At 42.8% G+C, this 13,478-nt stretch overlaps 1 protein-coding gene across 2 annotated transcripts in view; it reads left to right on the forward strand.

Moving 5' to 3' along the window:
- Nucleotides 1-406: 406 nt before the first annotated feature.
- The window catches only part of kirrel1b (kirre like nephrin family adhesion molecule 1b), a 112,408-nt gene continuing 99,336 nt past the window's right edge, over nucleotides 407-13,478 (forward strand). For both annotated transcript variants that reach the window (XM_022208671.2, XM_022208672.2), the window contains exon 1: nucleotides 407-815. In XM_022208671.2, coding sequence (XP_022064363.1) covers nucleotides 770-815 — 46 coding nt within the window. In that variant the 5' untranslated portion in view covers nucleotides 407-769. The remainder of the gene's footprint in view (nucleotides 816-13,478) is intronic.

The raw sequence follows: 13,478 nt of genomic DNA on the forward strand, positions 1-13,478 counted from the left end.
TCACTAAAAATGCTACTGATCTCTCATTTTGATAAATTATTCTACATATGAAAGCAGCTTTAAGTAAAAGAAATCTGTCCAATGAACCCATCTGAGGGATCCTTTAATTATTGTTCTCATGCACTTTGTTTGGCAGGACTCTCATTTAAACATCATGAAAGATTTAAAAGCATACAGCTTCTGTTTAAGGTGCACCCAGTTGTGCATTTTAACACTTTAAGTTTTGAACTTTGCCTACTTAAAGCGCAGTTCGCTCTACGGCCGCTGCAGCGCCCTCATCCTCCTCCTTCTCCTCCTCCTCACCGTGGAGCCTAAACGGAGATTTGGAGCGGGGAGGCGTGGAGGAGGAGGTGGTGGTAGTAGATGAGGGAGGGGGGTGTGCTGCTGATTGTATGAGGGAGGGAGGGGGTGGGGGGCAACAGCGAGAGAAAGAGAGAGGGAGAGAGGAATTCAGTCCTGTTTAATTGGGAATCCACAGCGCAGAGAGGAAAAAGGACGCAGACTGAGAAACCACCAACAACAAAAAGTGGAGACAGATTGATTTTACGCACCGGGAAAAAAGAGGGAAACAGTTGGAGAAAGGACAGAAAGAGAAGGAAGAACAGAGGAGGAGGAGAGGCTTCGGATTTTATTATCTTTTACTTTATATTTGTCTTCTTTCACTCTCATGACTCAAAAAGGATTCCTGCTAAATTCACCCGCTCGGGAGGAATTGATGGTGTCTTTTTGGGGAGCCGAAAGGAGGAATCTGAATGCGTTCGGCTGAACCATGCCAGCCTTGTGGATCATAAGTTTGGCGATCACTTTGAACCAAGGTGAGTGAGACGCGCAGCCTGAGCTGGATGGAGGCGCGAGCAGAAGCGTAAAGTTTATATTTGTGAAGCTCAGATTGTCTTGTGGTTGTTGTTGCTCTGTTTGGATGCGGCCGTCTGAGCTCTCCGTGGGTCTCCTCTTTCTGTCTGGTGATGACAGCGCTTGCAATGTTGTGCATTTCTGCCTGCGCGCGTGGTTATGTGCGCTATGTTGTTGTACATTTGCGCTGCTGGACGTCATCCTCCTCCTCATCAGAACCCGCAGAAAGGATGAAGAGTGTTGGGGTGTTCAGGGTCTCACCAACTGCCCTGCGAATTTGTTTGGGTTTTTTTTCTTTTCTTCAATTACGCGTGTTGTGTGTGGCGGAGATGTGGAGCATCTGCACACGACATTGCTTTGACGTGACCTTTGAAACGCATGAATAGTTAGATTTGGTTGACACGCACACAAAAAAAACGCAGTATGGGTCACACACGCACACATTCATTGCGCATAACCTGCCAGCCGGGGGATGATTGATGAGGCGAGGATCCAATGCACAGTATGGTCCCCTGGCTTTAACATGAGTCACACTTGATCAATTTCACACACACACGCACACTGCACGCACGCGCTTGACACGTGCATGTCTTTAGTCTTCAGTGTGTGAGTGTGTGTGTGTGGGGGGGGGGGGGGGCGAGAGTGAAAACCCTCGAGAGAGAAAGTCGCTGCATGTGTGTGTCTGTGTTGAAGAAAATGTGTTAGAAAGTGTGTATGTGTGTGTGTGTGTGTGTGTGTGTGTGAGAGAGAGAGAGAGAGCAGTGCGTTCTCCTCTTAGCATGCAGGTAGAGTCTGTGCGTGCTCGTGCCCGTGCGCGCGTCCCTCGCTGCGAAAAAGGTGCCAAGAAAAATTCATATTTTACCTTAAAGACAGAGACATATTCACTGGACTGGAGGAGCGTCCCATTACTAATATTAATGCCCCTATTTATCGATCACCTTGATAGATCGCCCTCTCTGCACACACACACACACACACACACACACACACACACACACACACACACACACACACACACACACAGATAGATGCACATGCTCCTCAGCACACAGAGCGGATGAGTGTGTGTTTGAAGGCTCCAAAGACAGAGGTGATTAATGGAGGTGTCCTGATGTGAACAGTTCAACGGCATGTATGTGTGTGTGTGTGTGTGTGTGTGTTGTGTGTATGGGCTGTGTACCTGCCTCCCCACCTGAGTCCTCCCGGTGCCGCAGGCCGCCGGTGTGATGAACCACAGACGGTGATGTGTCTAGACAGACAGTCAGTGGAGCTTCCAGGCCGGAGCAGAGCTGACCACCTCAGAGGGCGGAAAGAATATGTTTGAAAAAAAAAAAGAAGATGCCGTGGAAGACTGAAGATTAGAACAGAATGAATCAGTCAGAAAACATGTAAGGAGATCAAGATTAGTCAGGGTTTCTACAAGGGTTTGTAAGAGAAGAGACATGAGTGGAGAAGGTCAGGAGAGTTGGATTGTTCCAGCATTGAAAAGAGCATCAGAAAGATGAAACAACCACAAATCAGAACAGAGGAAAAGGTAGTCAGAACAGAAGCCGAACAAAGACCCAAACAATAGTGAAGCTGTAATGGAGCAGGAGAACACAGAGCAGACAAGCAGAGCAGAAAACCCAAATGGAACAAAGCAGCAGGACCAACGGAGCAGATCAGAAACAGCCTGAGAATGCGAGCAGCAGCAGAGAACAGAGCAGAGCAGCAGATCAGTGTCTCCAGCTGAGCCGGTGTAAGCCTGTAAATGTGATCAGAGTGAATCTGTCCCCCTACATGCAGCAGCTGCAGCCTAATGTGTGCTTAGCCTGTTTGGACTCTTCCAGGTTTTCCACTACTGACAGCTCAGACCGTCTCTCTGAGCAGCCTGATTTACTGCTCAGTCCAGTGGTGTGTCTGGCTTCCTCACACAGGCCAACTACATCTCTGTGTGGTTGACCGCGCATCTGTGGGCCTCTGTAATTACCATTCGGCCCTGGTTGTGTGTGTATATTTGTGTCTGAGTGTGTTGTTGCCGCTGTGCTGCCACAGCGCCGGTCTGGCCACAGGCGAAGAAGAAGCCTGTTTCTCAGAGTCAATTCTTGAACAGCACTTTTGCTCAAGCTTTTTTTTTTTTTTTTTTGCAGCCTGATCATGCAAAGCAAAGGCAAGCAAAGCGATTCTTGCACTGCAAGCACCTGTCCCATCTTTCTGCTTTCCCTTTCACACACATCTAGACTTTCTTTTTCTCTCATTTCTTCTCCCCTTCTCCCCCCTTCCTCCTCCCTTCATCACAAGAATAGAGCAGAGGCGCAGATGTAAAGAGACAAGCCAAAAGACAGAGAGATGGAGGCACAGGGAGACAAAGAATGGAAGAGACAGCGGGGTTCAGGCCTAATCTGTTGACAAGAGGGGATGTTTGAGGATAAACAGAGGCAGAGCAGGAATGCTCAGGAAGCACAGAGAGAAAGAGAAAGCAACCCCAGCTGGACCATCAATGTTTGATGGTTTACATCAGCAAAGATTTACGCCCAAATTGTTTTCTGGGGGCAACCAGAGATCCAGAGAAAGTTCTCAAGTTGTATTCTTCAGAAAGACAGAGTCAAAGGCAGCCAAGGCTCTAGTCCATTTTTCAACTTTCACTTTGAGATTCACCATGACTGTGAATCTTCCTAGACTCCTAAATTGTTGAGCCCACTTGCTGTGACCTCGTCCAATAATAGAATGTATGCGATAAATCATTAGTTTCAAGCGCTCCTCTGTTACGCCCTCAAACAGTTGTGTAATTCCTTTCTGAATCATCAAACAATATAAATACGCTCAGATGGGGGGTTTGTATGTAAAGTTTTGTCATTTACACCATGTACAGGCTTTGAAAAATTGCACTAAACTACACCAATAAGCTGTGGAGTGACGAAACAAGATTTAATTAAATCTCATCTCTGCTACTTCATAAAAGGAGCATTTGGTTACATCATTGTCTTTAATTTACACTGGAAGATAAGAATAATGATATAACCTCTAACAAACTCTGCTCTTCCTGATCTGATGTAGGAGATACTCACATTTTCACAGCCCAGTTAATCCACATGTTGAACCTAAGGTGGAAACCTGATGTGGGCCTGACTGACACCATCTCCTTCTGCCACCACCTCTATAAATGTTGTGTATCTGGTGGTGTTTAAAAAGACAGACTAAACTGATATAGGAGCACAATTGTCAGTGCACTTCTTTGAATTTAAACTGAGATTAACACTGCTGAAGAATGCAGCCGTGTCACTCATTCCATTGCAATTCATGCAGCCCACTTTTACAGAAAAATAGCACAGATTCATCTGCAAAAGAGTTGAAGGTACTCATCTGTCATCAGCATACTGAATTGTCACTCAGCAGAGCTCAAACATGCACAATAAATATTAAAGCAAGGCAATTTCCTCTTGTTATAAATGGCTATTTAGTGTTTTGGTAGCTGATAAACTTCTGAAGGCACAGATCAGTCGCTCAAATTGGATCCCTGGATCATATTTCATTACCTCACCTTTCACCTGAAGCAGCTTGCCTCTGGCATTGTACCCACAGTAGATGCTTTTTTTTTTTTTAACCTGGGGCTGTGCTAATGGTAAAAAGCACCTCACACCATACGAGAAAACGCCTGAAACGTGCAAATACAGTCATGTTAAAAATCTACATTTATTTGTGGCTTCCACAGAGACTCGACCCTTGTAAAAACTACCCTCATCTAACACAGTTGTTCCACCACAATTGTTCAGCTTTCCATATACTTTCTCACTCATTGATTGGCTGAAATCTCCTGTCACGGGATGCATTTTGTGAATCCTGAAAGTGAAGCCAAAAGGAGGTGAAGAAATATAGTTTCCTCCCAGATCAATTGAAATGCATTATGCTTGAATAACAACAGCATGGGATTTTTGCCTGCTTACCCCAGCTTTAATCAAAGTGATGCAAACTAAAAACATCTTTAACTCAGGGCTTCAAGGGTCTGAGCAGTTTCCCACTTTGAAATGGATTACAAAAGAGCTTATGTCAGTAGTCCTGCAATGGACTAAGCTCTCTAAATCACACTTATTTCAAGCTCTTATTGAAATTCCCTCTTTTTTGTTGATTAAACCCTAAAAAACCCTCATCTCTGTGTATCAGAGTTCCATATTCAGATATTTAGATAATCCCTTTCTGCTTTAAATAACGCTGATGTAACTTCACACTGTTGCTTCCACTAAAATGTGCAGATCTATGAAGTCTGTGCCTCTTTCTCCAGTCACTTCTCCTCCATTCGCTGCAGCTTGAGCACACCACCTCACCTATTGCTCTCCTCAAACACTGTAAAACTACCAGCCTGTCCTCAAATGAAAAACGACCACATAGGTCGTCTGTACATGCCCGTATTACGACCGAGTGTTACGTTTTGACTATGCGACCTCTGACGGTTGAGTAAATATCGACACTCCGGTGTCGCAGGTGAAACGTCACCATGAACAAAAATTTATCTAACACTATCCCTATCCCTTTCCCTCACCCTAACCCTAACTATAACCCTAAACCCGTGCTGGGAAAGTCAGGAAAAAGCCGTTTGGCGAGGGAAAAGCCGTTTCTCAAATTAAATCCTGTAATGCGTTCCTTTTCCCCATAGGGGCGCTAACGTAAATACGCTCTCATGGGTCGTATTCCGGTGCACGTTACATACGAACGATGTGGTCGTATGAATTTGAGGATTTGTTGAAAACTACTTTACTCAACTGCAAGCTTTAGCCAAACATGCTGGAAACCAATTCTTAAAGTTCAAAGATCCAGATCCTCCAAGATGATACAACTGGTTCTTTAGATTTGTTGCATTTGAAACTCTGGAGGTCTGAATCCTTGTTTTTGGGTGAAATGCTCAGTCATAGTATTTGACTGCTTATTTCGCTTTTAATATGTCTTAAAGGACATTTTTTTTAAAAAAGCTATATGTGTACCTGCTAACAGAGTAAAAAGAACTTCAACCATCTATCACAGATATAAAATGCATGCAGGAAGTTCATTAATTTAAGAAATTTGCACTGCCACTTTTATTCAATATGCAAAGCTACTCCACACGTTGGCCTCTTTGGTAAATTTCATCATCTGCAGCACCGCTGATAAGCATTTCTTGCATGAGCAGCCTCAGGATGAATCAAGCCACCAACCTTGGCCATTAGTCCCATACTGTACTAATCATGCCATAAAAGCAAGTATACAAGGCCGACTGACTCTGTTGCTCTAATTAGGTGGTTAAAAAAAATATTAAAAATTCACTCAAGTATAAGACGCTGTACTTTACAATTAAAATAATTAAAAAGAGCCGAGCGTTTATGAGTAGGAGCCGGGGTTCAAACTACATGTGCCACATCAGTAAAGCCCCGCAGTACCTGACAGATCTGATATCCTTATTTTGGGGGGGAATTGTAATCTGAGGTGACAAGGGGGAGCAATTAAAATAAATGAATAAAATAACTGCCACAATTAGCTGTCGCCTAATTCGCTGTGATACAGTCTATGGCGATGCCTCGATAATCTAGTAATCTGCTAAAACGATGGTGGCAAACAACCCCCCCCCCCCCCCCCCCTCCTTTGCACAGGCTGATGTGGGTTTTAGTGCTTTAGTGCATGTGTGGGAGTGAAAGATTGAAGAGTATGCAGATCCTAACAGAGAGCGTCGACTGGTATTAGGACTGACACACGTCAGTCTGGCTGAAATGTCAGCCGGGATGAGGAAGAAGTCGTGGACTCAAAGGGGAAAAGAAGAGGAGAAGGAGGAAGACAAGACGTGCAGAGAAAGAAAAATGGGTTGAGAGGAGAGAGGAAGAAGAGAGAGGATGAAGGCGGAAATTCAAACTGGAGGAAGAAAAGAGGAGAGTGTGGGCTGGAGCAAAAGATGAGGAAAAAAGGGCAGAGGAAGTGAAGCGAGAACATGGGGATAAAGGTGGGAGAGTTCAGGTGAAGAGGAGGAAGGAAACATGAATGAGCAAAAAGAGGGCAGAGGATGAAAAGGAAGGGATTGGAAGTGTGTAGGAACAAGAGATTAAGAGGGGGAGGAGAAGAGGCAGCTGTAAGAGAAGAAAAGAGGAAGGAATTCCAGGTGGAAGGAGAAGGGTGAAAGAGGAAAAAAGTGGGATGCAGTTAGAGAGCAGGAAAATAAAGGAGTTCAGATGGGAGGACAAATAGGTCGCAACGATGGAGGGACGACTCAAAAGTGGAGCTGAGGTTGGAGAAACGCAGGAGGAAAAGATGATGAAGATGGCAAATAAATGTAAATGGTAAGAGGGCAAAGGAGTGAATGAATGTGGGGCCTACAGTGGGGATGAAAGAGGAGGAGAAAAGAGGGAGAATGAGTTAGGTTGGAAGGAATAGAAGATGAGTAAAGGAACAAAGAAGAGCAAAAAGGAGCATTAATGGAGGAGATGAGGTGCGAGAAGACAACAAGACTAGGGACATTTTGTTAGGAAGAGGAGGATGAAGGAAAAGCTGAAACGATGCTAGAAGGAGGAAAAGTGGTGAAAATGAAGAGAATTTCGAGGAGGAAGACATGCAGAAAACGAATAAGGGGGATGCAGCAGTGTGGGTGAGGGCAGGAGTAAAGGAGGAAAGCAAGGTTGAAGAGCAGAGATTTATGTGTGGAAAAAAGAAAGAAAAGGATCAACAAGAAGGGTTGAGAAGAAAAGAGGATGGTTTGGGTGGAAGGACGAGGGAAGTAGAGTGAAGGAGGGCAGCAAAAAGGAGGTGTAGCAGGAGATGGAAGAAGCCCTGGAAAGAGGGCAAAAGGAGCATTAATGGAGGAGATGAGGTGCAAGAAGATGACTAGAGGAATTTTGGTAGGAAGACAATCAAAGAGGAGGATGAAGGAAAAGATGGAAGGAGAAGAAGAAAGAAGGAGGAGGTGAGCAGCATTGGGGTGGAGGGATTTATTGGTGAAACAACATAGATGGGACGAAAAAGAGGAGTAGATGAGGCTCCCCTCATGAGAAGACACGATGATGGATTTGGGTGGAAGGAAGAGTAAAGGAGCAGCGAGAGATGGAAGAAGAACTGGCAAGAGGGCAAAAGAAGCATCAGTTGGATTAGAGAAAGACAATCAAAGAGGAGGATGAAAGAAAGGCTGAACAGATGAGAGAAGAAGAAGACAGGTGGAAGAGGTGAGAGAGAGAAAGTGGGTGAGAATTTGGGGGCAAAATCTTGGGGAGAAAGAGCAAAGGCATGAAGAAGGAGATCAGCAATAGAAGGACAAATGATAAAGGGGGATCCAGCAGTGTGGAGGACAGCAGGGTTGAGGAGAATAGATTTATTAATTAAAAATAGAAGACAAAAAAGAGGAGAAGATGAAGGGAGATTAGAAGAAAAGAGGATGATTTGGGTTGAAGGAAGAGGATAGACGAGTAAAGGCGCTGCAAAAATGAGGCGGAGGAAACATTGGAAAGAGGGCAAAAGGAGCATCAATTGGATTAGAGAACATTTGGTGGAAAGACAGTCGAAGAGGAGGAGAGAAAATGTTGAAAAGATGTGAGAAGGAAAAGAAAAGTGGGTGAGTATGGGATGAAATTTTGAGGAGAAAGAGAGCAAAGGCATGAAGAAGGGACATCAGTAATAGAAGGAGAAAAGATAAAGAATAAGAGGGATGCAGCAGTGTGGAAGAGGGCATGAGTGAAATGTAGAGGAGGAGACCAGGGTTGGGGTGGATTTATTAGTACAAACAGAATAAAATAGATGGATAGCAGATGGATTTGGGTGGAAAGAAGAGAGGACATGAGTAAAGGAGGGCAGGAAAGAGGTGTAGCAAGAGATGGGGGAAATATTGGAAGGAGGGCAAAGGGAACATTATTGGAAGAGATGAGGTGTGAAAGGACAACAGGATTAGAGCTTTTTTTTTGAAGGAAAACAATCAAAGAGGAGGATGAAGGAAAAGATGGAAGAATGAGAAGAAAGGTAAGAGAGGCAAGAGAAGAAAAGGGTCTGAGAGAAATTTGGAGGACAGTTGAGGATGAGATTATAGAAGGAGAAACGATAAAGAAGGGGGATGCAGCAGTGTGGGTGAGGGCAGGAGTGAAATGCAGAGGAGGAGTGGGAGTGAAGGAGGAGCAGAGCAGGGTTGGGGAGCAGAGATTTATGTGTGGAGAGGGTTGCAGCGAGGGAGCAGAGGGAAACAGCCAGGCCTATTATAGATGGGGCTCTCCTGGGAGAGCAGGGCCTGGAGTTTTCCAGGCATTTCTAGCATATTTCACCGCTGTTCCAAGCAGCACGCTGCAATGCACAAAGCGCCGCCCTCGACCCGGGTCCTCAGCCCTCCAAGGATAAATAAAGTGGGTCTCCTTTCTCCGCAGAAGTATTCAATAAAAGTGATAAAAGGCTGGAGGTAACCCTTCTTAGCTTTTTCTAAAATTTTTATTTTGGAATGGAAAGTGAGAAACCAAACCGGCCACCCTCTCCAAGGAGACGCTTTCAAAGAAATGCAGACATCAAGCACAAAAGCACCAAAAGCATAAAAGTGCTTCCTTTTATATGAGGAAGAATGTCAACGAAAAGGGGCCGCGAGATCAAATGAGCTGACTGTGGAGGTAGTTTATGTTTCTGCTTCTCTCTCTCTCTCGCTCTCTCTCTCTTTCTGTTTCTTTGTCTGCCTGTGTTTTCTGCCTCGCTCGCCCGCCGTCTGAGGATGTGTGAAGGTGAGAGAGAACAATTGAATGGGCCTCCCACATAAAATCCATTCAGAGACATCTTGAGGAATAAGAATGAGGAATTGTCCGACGCAGTGAATTAAATCAATCTGATCCATTTACAAGATCGCTATCACAAGGTTTTCCCGTTTGTCTTTGCCCTGGATTATGCATGCTGCTGTACACGGGTGTGTGCCGCCACATTACGTAACGCCGTAATGCAGCTTCCCACGTAATCAATGAAACGATTACTCAAATACATGTTACGCTGACAGATTTTACATGTTTCACATTTACGCTTTTGTTAGCTAACTGTCAAGGTTGGGTGTTACAGACTCAGTAGTTTTATTAAAATGTGCATTACGGTGACCAAAGAAACCTAAACCTGCCTAAAAACCAAAGCTAACTTTTAAATAATGCATCACAGAATGACTGTTTCTTTTCGTTGTCTATTAAACAAACCAATTGGTAGTTTGTATTAAATGCTGTAAAAATTACTATCTTTGTTATGAAATTACGTGTTACGGCACCAGATCACAGTGATTCCTACCTGGAACAGATAGCCACATAGCATTTTCTGCTAATCTGCAAGGAAATTACACAATTTTCAAAAGAAATTCTGATAAATTTCGATGCATTTTTACAGGATGGATGCTGTGATACTTGCTGCTTGATTTGCATGTGCTGTTGCAACAAGAAAGTAAAAAAAAAAAATACAAAAGTAATATATCTTCACAGGAGTTTAGTGAGTCCTAACTAGAGCTGATAGCCACATAGCATAGTCTGTTAATCTGCAAGGAAATAATGGAATTTCCAAAAGAAATTCTGACAAATTTTTACAGGATGGATGCTGCAATACTTTTTGCTTGATCTGCATGTGCCTTTGCAACAAGAAAGTAAAAAAAAAAAAATGCATCTTCAAAGGAGTCCTAACCAGATCCGATAGCCACATAGCATTTTCCACTAAAAGGAAATTTCCAAAAAATATGAAAAATTTAGACAAATTTTATAGGTTGGATGCTGTGATACCTACGGCTTCATCCGCATGATCTGTGACAATAAGAAAGCTAAAAAAAATATTCAAAAAATGTAAAATTTTCAGCAAACTGTTATACGTTGGGTGCTGTAACACTTTAATCTGCATATACTGTAGCAAAAAGAAATACAATTTTTTTTAAAATAATGCATTTTTGATTTCTAACCAGAACCAATAGCTACATAGCATTTTCAGCTAATCTGCGAGGAAATTGTAAAAGTTTCCAAATATGCTGAATTTTGAAAGTAATTTATAGGTTGGATGCTGTGATTCCTGCTGCTTGATGTGCATGTGCAGCTGCAACAAGAAAATAAAAGTTGAAAACATCATCTGTCGTCACAGGAGCATTCTGATTCCTATCCAGAATTGATAGCTACATAACATTTTATCCTAATATGCAAGAAAATAACAGAATTTCCACAGAAAAATCTGACAAATTTTGACCAGATTTTATATTGCTAATGCTGTGATACCTGCTGCTTGATCTGCATGTGCTTTTACCACAAGAAAGTGAAAATTGAAAAAAAAAATAATGGAACTTCAAAGGAGCTCAAGGACATAAAAAAATCTGCCATGCACATTTCAATATGCATCCATAAACTTTGTTATTGATGTAGAAATGATCCACAACACAACAGGAGCTCTATTCTACATCAAGCTACACACACCGCATATAAAATACTTCGTTACGTTTCGAGTCATTTCTTCCAACCACGCAACAACTAATTTCTATGAAGTGCATATCTCATTCAAACTAAAGCTTCAGTTAAAGGAAAAGTTGGTCATTTTTAATACTTTCTCTTTCAAATATTCAACGTGTGACGAACATGATTCCAATTTTTCACACCCCACAGACCCTGTATCCGCTGGCACCACTTTCAGTTAATTTAACATTTAGCGCCTTCCAATCTTTTCCCACAGAGACTTTTCCAAACTTATTTCCCTTATCAGGACCTGAACTTGTGTAACCAAATGATTTCAATGCGTGGGCCCAAGACCAAAGGTTTTTCTCTCTGTCTTTTTTTAAAGTCTCAATATATCGCTCTATCCCTTTCATTTCGCTTTTCCTTTGGTGGATTTTAAATGGTGATAAAAGAGGCAGCAGCAGTTTAAAAGATGGAGATGGACAACATGATTACAGATGATGAAAGTCGGTATCCATCACCACCCACTCTGTTTGTGTTTCCGTCCTCCTTCTGTCTGTCTATCTGCCTGTTCCTCCTCTTTCCCCCCTCTTATGTTTTAATGTAAGTCGATAACTATCAGGAACTGATAACACCCTGGGCTCCAGTCGACTCGGTGAGGCGTGATGAGGCGGAGAGAGGAAGGAGGCGAGGCTGGGTGAGGTGTTGGTGTGGGTGGGAGGGTGGTGACACTATCTCCCCTCGGTGAAGCCTGATACGCTCGGGTGAGGTGGAGATAAGCCGGCTGCTCTTGGTGGCAGCGAGGGGGAGGAAGGTTGACGTCACGCTGCTGCTCATCTCTCCAAATGAAGTTATGTCGTCACAGGTGGAGATTATGTCAGAGTGCGATTTGTCATTGTTCCGACGAGGAGATTTAAACTTGGGTTTTGTTGCTCTGTGTGCCTGTGTTTTTTTTAACAACAAATATTTGAAGTTGTCACAGAAGGAAAATCGCAGGTGTTACTAATATTATTAACACGACTATTCAGCCTTGACAGTGTGACGGTGAGTCAGCAAGGGCCTGGAAGCTGAAGCAGCTTATTGAAATTCGGTCTTTATTAATTCTGTTATTTATACCTGTGTGTTTTCTAATGTGACGTGTCAAAACGCCTTCCATAGAAAAAAGCCTACTACAATTTCTACCGTGGTGACTTACAGCAATCAGCCGCAACATTAAACCATAGACTGGTGAAGTAAGTAGTCATTTTGTTGTAATGCAACATTCTGCGGGGAAACCTTGACTTCCTTGGATGCTACTTTGACATGTACCATCCACCTAAACATTTTTGCACGCCATGCAACAGCAGGATAATGCATGATGCCACACTGCAAAAGCTGCTCAGGAATTGGCTCAAGGAACACAACCAAGAACCTGCAGTGTTGATCTAGCCTCCTACCTCGGCAGATCCCATTCCATACTTGTGTTTTTACTAAAATGTGTAGCCACAAGGTAAAACCTTTCTGCTTCTTTCTCCTCTCTCTATAAAAAGCAAACTGCCCAAAAACTAAGAACTCAGTATATATTCTATTAAGTTTATGTTTTTTTTTTAAACATTTAGTGGACATATTCAGTGGGAGTTAGCTTTCAATAATGTTAAGACTGCTTTCTTTATCAGATTAAACAGTTAGAATTTCCAAACAAATACATAGTTGCTCTTTGAATTCCATACCATACTATTTCATCATAACACAGTGATTTCTAACCACAACAGAACAAACCATACTGTATTATCTGCTAGTCTGTCAGCCAAATAATATGACTTGAAAAAAAATAGCAACTAGAAAAGCACTCAGAGAGCGCAGTACTCCGCCAAGCCTGTTTAGTCGTTGTATCGTTTCCGACGGCTGAAATCTTTAACACATCCGTGGATCCCCACGATAAGCCGCAATCTAATCAATTGGTCCTTGTGTAATTTCTGACCTTTCCTGAAAATTACATCCAAATCCATTAAGAGTAATGTTGCTACTAGACAGACAAAGCCACGCCGATCGTCGCATAGCTGTAATAATAAAGTAGTTACAACTGTGATCGACGAATGAGCAACACGATAATGATATATACGATATTAAGTTTATGGATTTTTTTCATATTTAGCAAATATATTCCGTTGGAGTTACCTTTAAATAATGTATGGACTACTTTCTTCATCCAACTAAATAATTATAATTTCCGAATTCACGCTTGCTATTTGCAGTTTGAATTAAATGCCGTGCTATTTCATCATAACACAGTGATTCCTG

The sequence above is a fragment of the Acanthochromis polyacanthus genome, chromosome 9, assembly GCF_021347895.1.
Source record: "Acanthochromis polyacanthus isolate Apoly-LR-REF ecotype Palm Island chromosome 9, KAUST_Apoly_ChrSc, whole genome shotgun sequence".
Taxonomy (NCBI): Eukaryota; Metazoa; Chordata; class Actinopteri; family Pomacentridae; genus Acanthochromis; species Acanthochromis polyacanthus.